Genomic DNA, 18165 nt, shown 5'->3' on the forward strand with positions numbered 1-18165 from the left:
ATCTCCATGTTACACAACAGAGAGACAACAATCCGGAGCAAGCTACGCAAGCAGAGACTCACTACAAGCCCGCTGCATCTACGCATCTCCTGCTATATATGAATGAACAGAAACGCTGCACGGTCCAGCAGATGCGGTGCACGCACCTTGTCTTCTCAACACGGAATTCTGACTCAGATTTTTTCCCTTGAATTGACATTATGTTGTTTTTGAATCAGATTGCATAAATCATAAAAAGATTGGCTTAAAGAGCAATCTTATTAACGACTAATCAATTTAAGACAAGATATAAAGTAAAAAGCAGTAAGATAGAAGTACTATACATTACCGGAATTATTAAAATAAGGCTATAATACAATGTAATATTAAATATCATAGATACAATTATATATTTGGTAATAAAAATAAAATAAAACATTATATTGCACCTGAAAAAGAAAATTTTATATTGTATTTACTATCACAATTGTGATTTGCTAGATTTTATTTTACTCGCTTTGTTTACAGAAATACAAAAAACAAATCTCAATTCTTCCAGGATGTGAGGTATAAATATTTTCTGGTTGGTTTCAATTTCAGATTTCAGGATTAATACCTAACCTGTTGCTAATTCTGGAGAAATAATGAGACAAAACAAAAATGATTAAGAAAAAACACCACTAGTCATTTCTGACAAAGATTGGCGCTTCATCAGTTTTCAACTTTTAAGGAAATAAACAATAAATTTTTAGCACTTGATGGGAAAAACAAACTTCAATTTGAACTTCAGTAAAGATGTTTTTGGTCTCATTGCTTCATTTCCTTTGCAGGCAACACTGGACTAGTAATCGGGGCAGAGCAGCCAGCTGCACTCAGGCCCTCAGGTACACATTGTTCATGTGGTGTATTAATAATTATGTTTTATTAATCACATTAGTGGGTTGTTTGCCGAATGTTCCTCTAAAAGGTCAATCCAGTCCTGAGTGAAAGAAGTGTACAAATGCTTTCTCTGTAATAATGTAATCATAATGGCGACAAAAGAAGAGTAAAGGAAACTAAGCCAAGCTGGATTACATGACAGGAGTCCCCTCTGCTGTGGAAAGTTTAATAGGATTGGGTCTCATGGGGCGAAGACAGCTTTCAACATGACAAAAACATTGGATAATTATTCTTGCTATCAATCTTGCTGCCGTCAGTGAGTCAGCCAACGGCCAGTGACCGGTTCGGCAGTGCATCTGTTTCTCAGGCACATTTGAAAAGACGAACAGCTAACATAACATTCATGTTGCAGATGAGGGAAAAAAAGAAAAAAAAACACAAGAGGATTCAATTTAATTTAAATCAATTTTATTCAAGCAAAAGGCATTTAGGGCCAAAGAGCAGAATTGCACTTATTTCCACATACATTCCCAGTAGGTAGGCATAAGCAAGGCTTGGAAGGTATTGGGTCTCAAATTTTCTGTATATACAGAAGAGGACGATGACAATTTCATACATCTGTGATAAAAGATGGTGTGTAAAGCATTTCAGTGGCCTACAAATTTTCTTCATGGCTACAGCCTGGTTGTTTCTACATACGAAAAATGTCTACAGAAATAATACTTGTGTTAGCGTTATTTTCTTATCAATATCATGCAAGCTCTATGAAGACCAAATAACAAATGGTTACTAAATGTAATAAAAAAAACTACTGAAAAATGGAACAACAGTTCTGCTGGCAGGAATAAAGCACTAGACAGAGTGAAATGAATATACAAAATAATCCCAAATCCAGTGTTGGTATAGCATATATCACAACATCATTGCCAAACAAAGTTTTTGTCCACACTCAATCACCCATAATGCTCTGCAACAGTGAGCTAAGAACCACAACAAAATACTATAGTCTCAAAATGATTAGTTTTACAGTTTGCAAAAAAAAAAGCGATTGTGTAATAAAACAGAAATATCAAATGTGAGAAGCACTTTGAAATAACTAGATGAGATGAATGCCAGTGTGACTAAACAGAAGATTTTTTATTAAAGACTATGTTCAGCTGATTGATGCAAGCAGCACAGTATGTTGGGACAGTCGGACCATTCAGAAGGCACTACTCAATGGCTGGCACATGTGATCTGTAAGGTATGTCCGTTCTCCATTGGAGAAACCTAACAACACATCTGTCTAAAACTCCATTTTCTTACACTGTTGTGCTTGAACATTTTACAAAGGCATTTCTTAATGGCACACCCTTGAGAGCAATAACTGAGACAATATATACCAATGGTAGCACTTTTGTTATGTCTGATTTTGTGGCACCTTCTTTAGAATTTGTCAGACTGTGAGGCTGTTGGTCTTTTTTAGAGGCACTTAACTAAATTCAAGGGCATACTAGCTTTCACTGAAGAAAAAATACAACCTGAAAGAAAGATGAACCAGCACAGGTATGATGAAGTCTTTCAACAGTTAGCTTTGTGTTGCGAAGTGACCAAATGAATAGTTTTTTAATTCAATCCTTACTTTGATGTCTTATTCACTCAATTAGCACTTAACTATGTGCATAAATTTAAAAGAAAGGTATTGAATTGCACTATTCACTAGTCTACTTTAACCATTCACAAAGAAAACCAAATCTAAAACTAAAGAAAAAAATGGAAAGAAAAATTTAAATACCGGTGTGACACTGAGAAGTGGAAATGCCTTTGTGCTGAAAAGGGGTATCTCTTTGATGATATGCAGAAATCACAATCTAAACAAACACAGAACAGCATATCCTCAAAAGGCACTTTTTTTTTAGCCTGGCACACAAAATCAGTTGCTATTAATAAAACATAAAATGTAAATATAAGTGGAGGAGAGTTTACATTAATATTCTTCATTTCTAGCCTTGAGACTGGAATGTGTGTATGTGTGCGGGTGCTTGTTACAAAATTCAGGATGACTGATTTCTACCTTTTAATGGGCTTTGCTTGTGTTTTACTTCTAGTTGTTGACACATTTCTCTGTCTGTGTTTCAGTTGTCTTTGGTATGTGGGTTTGCAGTCTAATGCAAGTTTACTGATGTCTGGGATAGTGTATCAAGACAGGGTAAAACTGCAGAATTTCGATGATACTTTTCTAGGACAAATGCACACAGACACACACATACAGGGCAATCCAGGACAAGGAATGAAGACCCCTGCAGAGGGGGAAAATGTGGAGCTCAGTAGCCAGTAATCATGTGAATTCTTCCTCTGAGACATGAATCATGCTCATTGCTCCACTTCTCTTCTTCATCGTTGCCACTCCTTCTCCCCCTCCTCCTCCTGCTGATGTTTTACGAGTAGTTCCAAACTGTGGATAAAGTAAGAACTTATTTAGACTAAATGGTTTTACTAGAGGAAGTCTGTAAATGTAATAACTAAAGAAAGCTATATATAAATAGTTTATGCAGTATATAGCACTGTGCAAATGTTTCAGGCACTGAAAAAAGGTAAGGATGGTTTCAAAAACAGTGCTGCAAACATTTTTTGTTTATCAGCAGACTTCGTATGAAGACAAAAACAGCTCAATCTAATCCATATTTTGTCCTTGACAAGGGCAATAAATCACTTGCATACACTTGTGTACTGATTTCAAAAGTTCTTTTTTTTTTTTTTTTTTTGCTGTGGATTGCAAATAATTTAGTTGTGGCTTCAGGTTAGAGCTCATAGTCATGTTGCAGAGTATCTTAGGGAAATATTCTGATGACATTAAGTGACGACTACAATGTAAAAATCTGAAATGGCCAAAACTTTTGCACAGTAATATTTATCAAATCAAGGTAAAATCTCTTTGAAGTAGTTACATGTCGATGATTAAACTTCATATTAAAGGCTACGAGATGTAACTTGCAAAAAAATCCCTAGGATCTTTTAAATCATGTGAAGTAACACAGACTGCAACAAAATAGTTAATAAACTTCTTCAACCACACGTGTGATACTTACTAACAATGATGATGATGATGATCACTATGACCGCTATCAGGATGGCCCACATCTGAAATGGGTAAATGCAGAGAATAGTCAGCACCACACAATTAAACTCAACCTATTATATATTTATGAAAAGAAATGTACTTTAAAGATGTATTCTTTCAAGGTATTTTTTGTTTCACTTGACTATAATAACTCATAAGTACACAAAGGATATTGTGCAGTGTAACTATCTCTCTTTAATGCTTCTAAAATTAACAACTAACTAATACTTAAGAATTTTGTCAAGACCAGGAAAATTTAAGAAGAGTTAGAGTTATATAATGTATGCGTTTGTGATTGTTGGACCACACTGTGTTTAAGCACCTTGCAGTTCTTCCACCAGTACTTCCTTTTCAGCTTAGCGGCACTGGTCTCGAACTGGGAGGCTCCAGCCTGCAATGCATCTGCTCTGTCATCCAGTTCAGACAGCTTCTGGTCACGTTCCAGCACTTTGTCCACATTAACGCGCATAATATCCACCACCTTCACACACACAAAAAAACAAGCACAGGTTCTTGGTTTGAACCTAAATGTTTGCTAATCCTTATATGACCTCACTGAACATCGGCCTGCCTTTACAGCATATAATTACAATAGAGAAGACAGAAAAAACTTGGGACTGTGCCATTATACTGTACAAAAAATGTGATGACATCATTGCTTCAAGTGTTAGGCAGCCCAATGTTATATAACAACCCATCAACAGAGACCACATATTGCAAAGTAAAAAAACAAAACAAAAGAATTCAGACTAACAGATTTCACCTGGGATCAGACAGGCATGTTTGTGTGTATACACAGTATCACAGAACACACATAACCCATATGTTCCACTGATCCACAAACCTCACTACTGCCCCGCCTCTCAGACAGACGGCAGGGTGGAGAGAAGTGTGTAGGCCCATGCAGGCATTACATAACCATGAAGACAGTGATTATATAAAGTTCTGGCTGCCAATAGGATACTATGTGTGACACACTAAGGTTAAAGTTCCCTGTAGGACGGCCTACCCTCAAAGGGGCCATAACTGAAAAAGAGTGAGAGAGAATGGTGAAGGCAGTTAAGAGTGAGACTTGGCAGCCTTTTTTTCCTGGTGGCCTCATTGACATGGTTCTGAATATAATTTTTATAAACTGGAGAAGAAATGGCTTTCACTGAAAGTCCTTTGGCGTGTGAATTGACATGTGGAGGTAGAGTATTTGAGAGCAACTGATTCCACATTGTGGTGAATCATGACACTGCTGCCAAGGGTTATGCAAGTTTCTGCTAGAGAGAGAGAGAGAGAGAGAGAGAGAGAGAGAGAGAGAGAGAGAGAGAGAGAGAAAGAGAGAGAGAGAAAGAGAGAGAGAGAGAGAGAGAGAGAAAGAAAGAGAGAGAGAGAGAGAGAGAAAGAGAGAGAGAGAGAGAGAGAGAGAGAGAGAGAGAGAGAGAGAGAGAGAGAGAGAGAGAGAGAGAGAGAGAGAGAGAGAGAGAGAGAGAGATAGGGAACAGAGGGAGCCACACAGTGCAGTTGAAGGCAAAGATGGGAAACAGAGCAGAGATCTAGGGTATAACTGCGATAGATCAGAGAAATTAAGTACCTCGATAAAGGTGCATCATTTTAAAATCCTTCTGAGTATGAACAGAGTTCCTTAAATAAACATGCCTTGCCTGGATTGCATAATGAGAGCCAGGAGAGTTTAAAAATAAACTAAAGTCGTGCTAAAAATTCTAAGCACAAATCAAGTAATTGGTGTATTCCTAAAAGTAAGCATACATTAACTTAGATTACAGTGAATATGTTTTTGAAATCATTATTACAATCAGCCCGTATGAAAACAAAAGTTTAGAACTTTAATTAGATGCTGAAAGCCAGTAATCACTTATGTCATACCTCATCCACCTGGGCCTGAGTCTGCTGCAAGCGCCTGTTGCTTGACGCTGCGCCAGAGCCCTCCGGACCGATGTTTGACCTGATGAAATCGTAAAAAAATAAGAATTAACCAATGAGAGTTCTCAAGCAATGGTTGTACATATCACATAAGTCAATCACTGGCTGAAATGTTAACGGCATTTGTCCCTTCATTGGCTACAGAACCGGTGTCACTGCAACTTGTTTTGCATATAAAATGAAAACAAATGCATGGTATGTAATGTCTGCCACACAACATACAGCAGATGGCATATTAATCCCTCCTTGCTAAACATACTGCATATCTAATGTCACTACAGACAGCAACACATGTACAACTGAACTGTTGCCAAATATCAGTAACCTTTCTTTCCATTACATTGATTGGCATCAAATGAACTGCTGATTTTGTGAAACCAGGTTTAAAGGTACATCATGAGGTATTTGAGATAAGGTCAGTTCTTTGTCTGTGATGCACAACAAAACCTCAAATTTGAGAGGTTTCTTAAGATCAACAGGAGTAACACTGCAATTACAGAGAGTTAAAGCCAAATAAATCAGTGAGTCAAAATTTAGCTAAACAATGACTAACCACGCACACAAAAATGCACATATAAAACCATTTTTAATTCTTTGCAGAAAGGAATCCCTTAAAACTGAAACATTCCTGAAGACAACAGTCATTATAAATACAAATGATGCAATTGTTGCGTTGGGCTCATGGTCTGTTTTGTCACTTTGTCACCAACTTCACTCAGGAAATACACTGGTGTGCTTTGATATTCCTTAAAATGTTGTGTCAGTTTCTCTAGTGTCTGAAATTTGATTTTGAAAATAACATACTACGTGAAATCCTTCCCTAAATAATTTCACACAAGTCAGAGTGCCATTGCTTGTGACTGCCTATTGAAATTTGACGGCTCAGTTTAGACTTGTGCAGCCCACATGTTGAAAGGAATACAGAAATGTTAGTAGGTCCAGCCTAGTAAGACTGCTAGGACTTGTGTGTCTTTGCTGTGTATCACCTTAAAACAGGCAACTAGAGTGAAATGTAATTAAGTGAATATAACATTGTTTTAGTTTACAACAACTCATTACAGGCATGTATTGTAGTTTCTATATGGGATTATAGTTGTCGCTAGATGGTTTTTTTTCAGTTGGCTGCTGTAAACACAACCTTTCTGTTAAACTGAATGCAAAGGGAGGGGCGAGGTGTGGTGAGCACACCAATTTGTTTTAGTCTGAGACACTGGTGGTCTTATACAGCATCCAGTAGTTCTGAATGTCGTAGACAGCACCTTTCAGAGAATTATTTTTCCTCCAGGACTACAGCTTCATATGAATTCTTCTTAACAGTAAAATAATTGACAATAGCGCTGGAAGAAATATAGAAAAATAAATAAATAAATAATGAGTAACTGTGAAATGTACATATAATGTCATACTCTCAACCCAGGCTAATATGCACACATCTCAGTTCTTATTTTCTGGTGTTTATTCTTTCTTAACAACTTGGGAAAACTGGTCTACAGGAACACAAATATAAACCATGGACACCAAAGCATATTATACATGGTTCACTTTACTTAGATTAATTAGTTATGTTGTTAGGATCTCTAAATTTGATGTGCAGTTGTTGTCCCAATAGACTTTTTACAGTGGTTATGTGCTGCCACCCCCTGACCTGAGACAGCATTGCTCTGCAATGACATCACTTGGCAAATACAGAAGATCACTGAAATTGAGAGGATAGTTTGGATCCTGTACGACTGGTACAGAGACTATTATGAATAATCATGACACAACTTGACAATTTACAGCATATGCTCAGACTCAGCCCACATTATGACCTTACTTGGCATGCAAAACAATTATAGCACACAGAAGCAGGCACACCCATGCATGCTTAAATGCACACAGAACACTCACCATACTCAAAACATCCTTTAAAACATCCTCCTACAGAGCATATCCAAGACTGAAAATGCTTCAAGCTAACATGTAAGGCCAATTTATTATTCCTTTTTCTTAAACATGTGCTTAATGTCAAATTGAAGTATTAGATTCAAAATCAATCAAATAATAATGAGAACTAGATGTCCAAAGACAAAAACACCAAGCAGTACAAAAAGGATGTCTTAACATTCAACAAACTGTACCTACACTGATGTACTAATCAATTCAGCACTGACAGACCCAACCTTCACAATCTCTTTTTCTCCTCGTCCCATATACGTAGGAAGGGGAGTTATTTGCTTCCGCATCATTGTAATGAATTTAAAATATGTTTATTTTAGACACAGTATATTTGTTTTTGACTAATGAATGAGATGGTAGAGCTGCATTTGCCTACATTCTAGCCAGCTTTCACTAGAATTCTGACTTCAGCATGTAACATATCCAGCAGCAAGGAAATAGAGAAATGAACAGCAGAGGGACAATACTATCAGCTGGCTAATCATGAAATCTGGTAGTTACCTGCATACAGCATAAGCTTAGAAGTGACAGTCAACAGTTCACTCATATTCCAGCTGTCAATGCTTAAACAGTGAAAACAGCTCAATAGAAATGATACTAATGTCTACTAGGAAGCCTAAGGTAGGTCATTTCCTGTAGAAAAACAATCCATGATGTCAATCCTTCCAAAAGGAAGACAAACAGCAACCCCAGTGGGAAATAGTCATTAGTATTGTAGTATTTACACCAGCCAACCAGGTCAGAATGAGGGAGAAAACATGATTTCTCAGAAACAAAGCTGAGATAATCAAAATTGGTGGCTACAATATAATGCTTCAAGGTTGTAACATTAACCGTAAGAATACTGTGTGTCTGTGTTCAGTAGCATTAGAGATACAGTTCAGAAAGGGGAAAAACACTTCGGAGACCACTGGTCCCTCTCACTTCACCGATGTCCTAAAATGTCATTATTTGTCAAACAAACAGACGAATACCCAAAGGTAACAGGGTAACTAACATTAATCATGATTCCAGTTGTAAAAAGCACTGTGAATAGTGCGTGAATAGAGTTTAAGAATAACAGCCCAAAGTCTTACAGTCGTTATTTTAATTTTAATGTTTGAATATTTATGGAAATGTGTAACAAATGGGGGATTTACTATATATTCAAAATAAACTAAACATACTCAAACATAGTTGTTCATGTTACAGTCTTTCAGTGTCTGAAATGGTGTGCTGTTTTGGCCAGGTCTCCCTCGGGAAAGAGGTTTTTAATCTCAAGGGACTTTCTGGTAAAATAAAGGTTAAAAAAAGCAAGAAGTCTGCATACAGATTTCTATTCCCTTTTGTGAGCCTTTAGGGAAGTCTTTCTTCCCAGGCAACATAAGTACACTGGCAAAACACCAAGTCTGAGAAAACGGAGTGTAAATTTGAGGGGGAAAAATCCTTTCCCTGGTTTTTCCATAACCCATAACTCACACAAATATGACATAACAGATATCGGGTTGTGTGTTTGTACATAGTACAGAAACCTATTCAGATTCATCGTTCGTTACACAGTGAAGGAGTTGGTGTGCAATTTAATCACTGTTATTCGGAATTCAATTCTTTGAAAACTGTTATACTGTGTTATGTTATTGCACTGCATTATTTAACTGCTACAACGTTACCTGGTACCCTTACTGCAGTGTTTCTAATTTTATATAAAGTTCAATAGCATGGCCACACGACATAAGAAAAAAATTACTTTGGGATATTTTGTTTTTATGCAAAAATAAATGTGCAAAAATTTTCACCAGATGATTTTATTATTTGTCATGTTGTCTGGTGAGGTAGAAACAACTGCAAGGACACTGAAAATGCCATTGTTATTTTCAGTTAACATCTTTTCTGTAGCCAAAATATTTCAATACATCTGGCAGTGCATCTTAATTTTCTATTTTTCTCTCCTATTCCTTATTAATTTTGCTGTGTGCATTTGGAGGCTGCATGTCAACAAACTGTCTTGTGAATACAATAAATAAATAAATAAATGTTTCCAAGATCCCTTAAATTGGAGTAAATTTTGTTACATAAGACAGATTTTTCTTGTGGATTAGCCATGGGAAATGAGAACCATGTGCACTTCACATAACATTCATTTCAACTTTACACAAAACTCATGTAAGCCTTGTTAAGACTGGACACTGAAGACCATCAGGGTGTTAGGCTGACACCAGAGTTTACCCAGCAACCAAGACAGCAATACACCACTGGCATTGGTTATGATCACTTAAACAAGTACAATTATAGACACATTTGATCATCAGGACATTAAAATAACTGCAGAATAAGGAAATACTTGATTTGTACTGTACAGCCTGAATGTAAAGTGGCAGACACTGTTATAAATGGACGAATGGAGGGGAAAGGATATTAAAACTAGGAAACATTTACAGTGAAAGTATGATTAGCCTTGTTCCGTATTTCTATCACAACAGACCAAAGTTCGCTGAAGTTATTTACAAGCATAAATCATCCCTCAATACTACTTATATCACTTTCAACGACCCATTTTGCTGTACAGTTCTTGTCTACTAACAACATCCAGCTCAGCCATGACTTCATTTCCTGTAATAAAAGTACGCTTCGTTAAAACCTTTTGTTTTGATTTCCAATTACACTTGCAATGTTTACAAGTAACGCAAACATACGAAATATTTCTCAGATGGCCTTAAGCGAATATTCGGACACGTAGCCAACCTATATATAGGCCAACCAAACACAAACCTCGGACTCGCAGGAAATGGTAGCTTCTAACCAAACAGTGCAAAGCTAGCATACATCGCCTTCACTAGCATTAATATTTTCGCAGCCATGAACGATACACAAACCCGTCAGGTATGTTTTGCTATAACTGTCAGCTAAACTAGCAGAGTAACGTTAACATAATTAATGGTAGGCGAAGTTAGAACGCTCAAAAGTAACTCTGCTTCAGCCTGCTGAGCTAAGCTTAATGCTAGCGTTCATCTGGACAACTAGCTACAGTACTAGCACTTGTTGCGGGCAAAGTTTTGGGCGTTGTTTTAAGTGACTCAACAAACCACCCGGAAGACAGATATATTACACAATTATGTGAGTATCTGCGTAAAAAAACAACTTTTTGTAGCAACATAACAGACTTACATTGTGAAATAAAAGTTCTTCGAACGACACTGCCGCTGTTTCTTGTCAGTTAGCAAAGCGTTAAGCCGTAACAGTTAGTGCCAATGGTTGTTGTGATGCCTTCCAGACTATCGGAAATGTTATATAAATATAAATATAATAGACTTCGTGCAATTATTTATGCCATTTAATGAATCCATAAAAGTTGATATCTCCTTTCTAGTCAATATACCAAGCTACTATGACAATTGATAGTATTTTTGTAGTACTTAGAAGAAACATTTAGCATAATTTGTGTATAAAAACTACATTCTAAAGCCTATTTTTTGTTTTGTACACTTATATTAGTTGTATAATAGCACACAATGCGTCTCCGTTTTACAAAAGAAACATCATCCTAAAACGGGTTCAAATTAGCTCATATATTTAATTATTAGACGAGAAATTTCGCATTTACAACTTGTAGTGCAAAAGTATGAGCTTACGGTGTGCATTTGAAGGCACCAATAAAGAGGCAGCGGCTCTATGTCTGTGCATACCTACGATTATTAACGCATAACATAAGATTACGGCATTAAAGGCAGCAAACACTCCAAAATATCGCAAGATATGACGTTAGCCAATAAAACAGACGAGGAGCAATTAATTTATATTCCATATGTACAGTAGACTTGTGAGGGGAAAGCAACTAATAAGAGCCCGTGATCAGCATATGACATATGGGAACAAAAACTAAACGCCTTTTTCAAAGTTCCTCCCACAGATAGGTAAATCAAAACCATAACTGGAAAGAAATGTGACATTATTTGAGGATGTTAACATGGGCGAAACTTAATGCTGTAGATAAAATTAGTTTGAGCAAAACAAATTAAAATGGTAGGTCATAGGCAGCATCTTAACAAGGTGATTTATATTCAGAAAATTCACAGTCGACAATGATACCCTTTGTGTTTAGAGAACATCTAGAGTTCATAATCACAACTTAAATTATTTATCAATGGGTTAAGTAAGCCATATACTGATCAATTTGTTTTTAAAAGTAGGTTAATGAATTGTTATATTAAAACAACACAACATTCAAAACAAACAGGTCCAAAATTAGAGAAAAAAAAAGAGTTAATCTCCCAAAAGCTAAATGATAAATTTCATACACATGAACACAGCATCATCAACAAATTGATTAAAATGGGTTATGAACACTTAAATTTAACAGGGAAGAGACAGTGTCCTGCAACCCTCTGCACATAACTAAACTATCTGAACTTGTCTGACATTCACCTTTACTCAGCTATGGAAATTTACCTGTCTGATGTTAATTTATGGATCACTGTGGGAGTAAAGGTGTATGATTTAAGATCCAATCACATGCAAAATGAAAAGCAACCTTGTTTAAATGAGTTGAGAAAACTAACATATAGGAGTTGACATGAGGGTTTGATGAGTATGCAGTCACATATCTGTATTACAAAATCAGACAACATGAGCAAAAATGATTATACATTTATTAAAATGTTTATGTATAACTTGTCAGCATTTGTTAGTTTGCACTTAACATGTTTTTATTGTGAACTCAAAAATACTAAAAACAAACTCAGTATTATTACTTTTTAAGCATCTTAGGGTATTGGTTTATCCCTGTATTTAGTTAAGTAAAACTAATATAACAGATTAACTGGATTCCCGCTTATACATTAGCCGAGACACCTATTTTCATCAATTTCCAGCTTAATAACCTGGCCACTTAAAACAACAATAATTCGAGGTAACAAGTGAAAAATGCTCTTTATGTAATCAAACTCTTAATATTTGCACTTAAAGGGACATCTTTCATGCAAATGTATTCTTACAAAACTCTCCCTCTTAATTCCATAAATGTTCAAAGTTTGCAGTACAGATCATATTTAGCCTATAATAACATAATTGTACACTTGTAATCTTGTTGTTTTTCTCTTCAGATCTTATCAAACAGAGTTGACCGTCCGTGGCACCAGGATGCTTTTAGGAAACCCAAAGCTTCCTTTTACTGGATAACATCATCATCTTGTGCTTTCCTTCTTGGCTACATCCCAGATCCTTCATCCACCATCGCTTCTCTTCCAGGGTTCAGCTATAAGACAAAAGCATATGTCTCAGCTCTTTTCACAAACTGCTTGTGAACATTTATTTATTCAATAAAAGAAGGAAATTAGAAAACTATTCCAGCTTACGTAGTTTCTTTCTTTCTGGGCAGCATCTCCATTGTACAGCCGGCTGGAAATCTCCTCCTGTAAATAAGTTATTATATACGCAAACATAACCACATTTTGGCTATAAAATACAATATTATGCTTTTTCAGTGTAGGACTGTGTAAAAACAACAGAACATCTCCAACATTACAGAAACCCTACTTGAGCACATTCCACCTCTGCAGGCTTCATGCAGGCCATCTGATACATGCAGCAGATGCACTAAGTAACAAAGTCAGTGTTAATGGGCTTTAATACACGTCTGCCATCACTATGTCCTGGGTATGTAGAACACACTAATGCTAAATGTCTCTGTGACTAGCTTGACTAAGTTACACCTTATCTCGGTTAAACAGAGGAGTGCTTCTCAGCTCTTAAATCCAGTTTCTGGATCAGGTCTTTGTTCCTGATGTTTCGTGTGGATAGAATTTCCGTTTGCTGCCCAAACAGGGACGTGGCCCACTTTTAACTGAAGCCTTCCTGTTGACACTGTCTATAGTCACTGACATTTACACTTGTTTTTCAGAACAGCAGAGCAGAATTTGCTGTGAAGATGCATTAGTTTAAATACTTGAGAAATTTCTTGTGAAACGGAACATGTGCATTTTCAGTCTTAGAACTATGTCATGAATTATATTGAAGGGTAATATCAGCAGATAATAACAAAGGATATTTATTAGTTAATTACAGAATTAGGACAGAATGTGTCAACATGATTGTATCTCTCCATCACCTAAAAAAATAGCGAAGCCCGAATATGTTATCAGAGTAAAAAGCACTGTTTAACATTAATATTTATGCAGCTATGGATGTGATGCAAATCTGTGATGTTGGCTTATGTTTTACTTTAATTTTCAACAACAAACACTGACAGTTTGTAGTATAGTTTTAAAGTTTTTACGTCACTATCATCTTATGCTATGTGGTTCAAATAGTCTGTATTATCTCTTAGTCTACTGCGTCAAAGGTTAGGCATATAAAACTGTAACTGTAAATATTTTTTCATGTGCATTTTGTGCATACTTACATATGTTACATTCATTTCTATCAGTTCTTCAGTCTCGCTGACCTCGGAGCTGCAGCCTCCAGGAAAACACTCCGCCGCACGCTTCTTGCTTATTTTTTGCAAGAAGTCAGATGCTGTCGGTTTTCTCAGCAGTGCTGCTACATAAACAGGCAACACAGATGCATCAATTTAGCCCAGGAAATAGCTGAAAGATTGCGCTCCCTCTTGAAATCCCATTAATGTGGGATCATAAAAGCATTTTACCTCCTTCACACATGTAGGTAATCAGGAGTATCCCAGCCAACAGCTTTGTAGCCATGTCCTCTTGCAGACTCTTCATCCGTCACACACTTGAATATCGTGCCCACAATTCAGCCTCTGGCACTTTGTGTTTGTCACCTGAGAAATGCCAGCAGGAACAGCAAGCATCAGGTGGGTTAGTACTGAGCACCTTGAAAGAAGCACCTGTGGGAGGAAACACATCAGAACTCTGAGTACCATGATGTCCTCAAAACAGGTTTTCATGACAAATTTTAAAAATAGAAATAACAGGTGAAAACATTTATAACGTTTTTTGCAGTGGAATTTTCTAATTAAGCGATAGTGTTCATACAGTGGAACAAATCTCTAACTGCCTCTGTTTCAATTCATTGCAATGGGAAATTCTTAAGTCTTGGGCGCTGAGAACTACAAGTCCAACATGTTCATGGTACAATCTGTCAATGAAGACACTGAGACAAGCAGCTGTTTTAAAACCAAACTTTACACCTGCAATCATTTCATGGGGATTTATTTATCTATTCATTTTTATATGGTAAAATGGAAAAAAAATAAGATGTCAAACATACTGAAGAAAAGACCTTTTATATTCTTGGATACATTGGCAGCCTCTCCTGTATGAAAAAAAAATCATTTTATTCAACACTTGACCAAAGTTTTAAAAAAAAACAGATTTTTCTATATCTTACAGCTTCATTCCTGTTCTGCTTCCATTTTAGCATTTAACAAATGAATTGGTTTGTCTTGCAATGCAATTTCACAGTGATTATAGCTTTAAAAACAATGATTTTGTTAGAAAAAAGCAGAAAACGTGAGGATAGATGATCTGAGGGTAGGGCCCACTTAGTGACTCTGCTTGTGTTAAATATTCTGAAAAACAGGCTCTTTTTGAGATAGTTCAGTTCAGTGAATAGCACCTTAAATGATTTAAAATTAAAAGAATGCATTTTAAGTAACTGGCTGGTGCAGCTATGCATCTCAGTAACGGTGACCTCCTGATGCATTAAGGCTGTGAGACATGCTGATGCTGCCACCTACATGTGTGTTGAGTTATTTCTGCTGCACTGTGACCAGAGACCTTTAGAAAGGAGGCTGTGACCATCATGAGAGATATATTCTTGTAAAGTCATCTGAGAGTCTTTAGGCTGTTGTATTTACTGCAGTATTTAAATGTACATGAAGTGAGTGAAATTGTTTGACTAGATTAAGTGATAAGCTGTATTATTATGGATTTAATTCAGGTACACTTTGGATGCTATTATTTTATGTCCTAATAAATGTGAGTAAATTTGGAATAACCTCATACTGATGTCATCAGGACTGGACTCTGATCACACATGTAAAGTTTCATGCAGATTGGAGCATGTTTAGGGCAGTTACACAGCATTTTCCTGTTCCATGGGTCACCATTTCCACGCCCTCAGACTTTTGCAAAGCATTCTTATAACTTTTCATCACCCGTGCCTGCTGTACATCCTGGCCAAGTTTCAGCTCTCTCAGTGTTACCCTGTTTGAGTACATAGCATTTGAAAATGGTCAAAAATTACCCAAAATTGTCAAAAATATGACCCCTAATTCAAAATGGCTGACTTCCTGTTGGGTTCTGGGCATGGGTGTCAATTAAATTTTAGTTCCTCTTGAAGAGTTACAAATGTCTACCAAATTTCATAACTGTAGGTGACAGGTACTGGCTGTAGTAAATGTTTGAAATTTTCCAGGTGGCGCTATGGAGCTATTTTTCCACACACATCTGCAGTTCATCTAAAATATCAAATCTTCAGCAGTCCTGATGTGTGTGGTAATTTTGGCGAGCATTCGAGGGTTCCAAACCTGTCAAAATGTACTTTGTTTGTCATGGCAACAATCTGTTGCCACGGCAACAACATTTTATGAATCGTCAAAATCTTCACACTGTGGCATCATCGAGGTGTGAACACTGAGCTGTCAAATTTCTAGAATGATATGACAAAGTATCTGGCAATGGGACATGTAAATGTAATGACAAGAACTCCCTGTTGCCAATAGGTGGCGCTATGAGTATTTCTAAATTCACGAGTGTGGATGTGTTCTGACCTGGACTGATGTCCATCATATGAAGTTTGGTCCAGATTGGACCACGTGCAGCTGAGATATAAATAATTCAATTTTCATGGCAAAACATCGAAACTCGCTGCGCCGCCACAGACACACCCTTTGATGACGAGTCACTATTTGCTATGGGAATCATCATCAACGTGTTTAGGCTTATGTCACCAAATTTAAGGTGAATCTAATCAACCTGCTGACAATAGTACATCAAAGTATATAAAAAAAATGTGTATTTCCTGATACCACAAGGTGGTGCTATGACTGTGAATTTGAATAACTACATGGATGTCATCAGGCGGAGACTCTGATCATACATGTTACATTTCAGGCAGATTGGAGCATGTCCAGGCAAGTTAGACAACACTTACTGTTTGATGGCGAAGAATCAATATTTTTGGGAGTCGCCATGGCCACGCCCTAAGTCTTTTGCAGAGCATTTTGATAACTTTTCATCAGGAAGGTCTGTTGCATATACTGACCAAATTTGAGGTCTCTCAGACTTGCCACCAATGAGTTGTTAATCAGAAAAAATTTACAGCTTATTCAAGATGTCCGACTTCCTGTTGGGTTTAGGGCGTGGTCGTGATTGACTTTGTCGTGTGTCCTGATGTGCTGCGCCCCACAAATATTGTGGCTGTAGATGAAGTGGCACTTGGCCTAATGACCACTTTTTCAATTTTACAGGGGGCGCTATGGAGCCATTTTGCCACACGTGTGCAACTCCCATAAAATATCAAATTTTTCGCCAGTTTTAATGTGCATGCTAAGTTTGACGCGTTTTGGGGTATGTTTAGGCCGCCAAAGTGGAGTTTGAAAAGACAGGAAAAGAATGAAGAAAAAGAAAAAGAAAGCCTAGGTTTTCAATATGGTCCTTCGGCACCGTCAGTGCCTTGGGACCTTCGGTGCTTGGACCCTAAATATATAAAACAATAATATAATTGCTAAATTGTGTTTAACCAGTGTGCTGCGTAACTATATTTTTGCTACACCAAGATACTATGTAATTCTATGCAGTTTCAAGTCATTTAAAGGATGCTTTTAAAAGTCGAGCCAGCCAGGAGTCGAACCTAGAATCTTCTGATCCGTAGTCAGACGCGTTATCCATTGCGCCACTGGCCCTTCAGAGAGCGCCCGGGGTAGGTTTTTCCCTCGGTGTTACCCAGCAGGATCCTAACGTAGTGCAACGAAGATTCCTGAACTGTCTCTTAGCCCGAACACAAACTGTATTTGCTGTTGTTCTGTGAGTTCAGTGATACTTGATTTTTGTGGGACACTATTTCAACCGATTTTGATTAGTATTTGGTGGTTGAATACCTTCAAGGTTGACTTTCAGGGACTTTTGTGAAGCCATTTGTGTCCAAAAGCATAAAAAATGAAACCATGCTTGCACAAGCATACACTAAATGCTATTCTTTACATGGGATAAAATACTGAAGTTATGTTTTATAACCTCGCAAACTTTCCTGCCAATTATAAAAAATGATATATTTGATAATAGTGGATTAGTAAGAACTATATCCAACTATTGTAGGTGTGAATAAAGTTTATTATATCAGTGTTGTGCACGGAAAAAAAGTTAAGCGTTAAAACTGACAGGAGTCGAACTCACAACCATCTG

At 37.0% G+C, this 18165-nt stretch overlaps 1 protein-coding gene, 2 long non-coding RNA genes and 1 other non-coding gene across 4 annotated transcripts; 1 reads left to right on the forward strand and 3 right to left on the reverse strand.

Annotated features, from left to right (window-relative positions):
* Positions 1-1309: 1309 nt before the first annotated feature.
* Positions 1310-11076, reverse strand: vamp3 (vesicle-associated membrane protein 3 (cellubrevin)). Its single transcript, XM_022204707.2, has 5 exons — positions 10970-11076; positions 5831-5909; positions 4281-4439; positions 3927-3978; positions 1310-3292 (listed from the first exon to the last, which is right to left on the reverse strand). Coding segments are annotated over exons 1-5 (309 nt in total). The 5' UTR covers positions 10972-11076; the 3' UTR covers positions 1310-3275.
* Positions 6852-13144, forward strand: LOC110958255 (uncharacterized). Its single transcript, XR_002596168.2, has 2 exons — positions 6852-10684; positions 12904-13144. It is a non-coding gene; the product is annotated as an uncharacterized LOC110958255 (long non-coding RNA).
* LOC127534118 (uncharacterized) lies at positions 12433-14600 on the reverse strand. Its single transcript, XR_007942084.1, has 4 exons — positions 14445-14600; positions 14202-14338; positions 13156-13212; positions 12433-13055 (listed from the first exon to the last, which is right to left on the reverse strand). It is a non-coding gene; the product is annotated as an uncharacterized LOC127534118 (long non-coding RNA).
* Positions 14601-17593: 2993 nt separating this feature from the next.
* On the reverse strand, positions 17594-17666 carry trnar-acg (transfer RNA arginine (anticodon ACG)). The gene has a single exon. It is a non-coding gene; the product is annotated as a tRNA-Arg (tRNA).
* Positions 17667-18165: the final 499 nt, after the last annotated feature.

Source organism: Acanthochromis polyacanthus, chromosome 5, assembly GCF_021347895.1.
Source record: "Acanthochromis polyacanthus isolate Apoly-LR-REF ecotype Palm Island chromosome 5, KAUST_Apoly_ChrSc, whole genome shotgun sequence".
Classification (NCBI taxonomy): Eukaryota; Metazoa; Chordata; class Actinopteri; family Pomacentridae; genus Acanthochromis; species Acanthochromis polyacanthus.

Bases quoted from the DNA above. Each gene is read 5' to 3' on its own strand.
- vamp3 (XM_022204707.2), bottom strand. The intron at 4,440-5,830 runs GTATGACATAAG...GTGTGTGTGAAG, and splicing joins CTCAGGCCCAGGTGGATGAG to GTGGTGGATATTATGCGCGT. The intron at 3,979-4,280 runs GTGCTTAAACAC...TACCCATTTCAG, and splicing joins ACTGGTGGAAGAACTGCAAG to ATGTGGGCCATCCTGATAGC.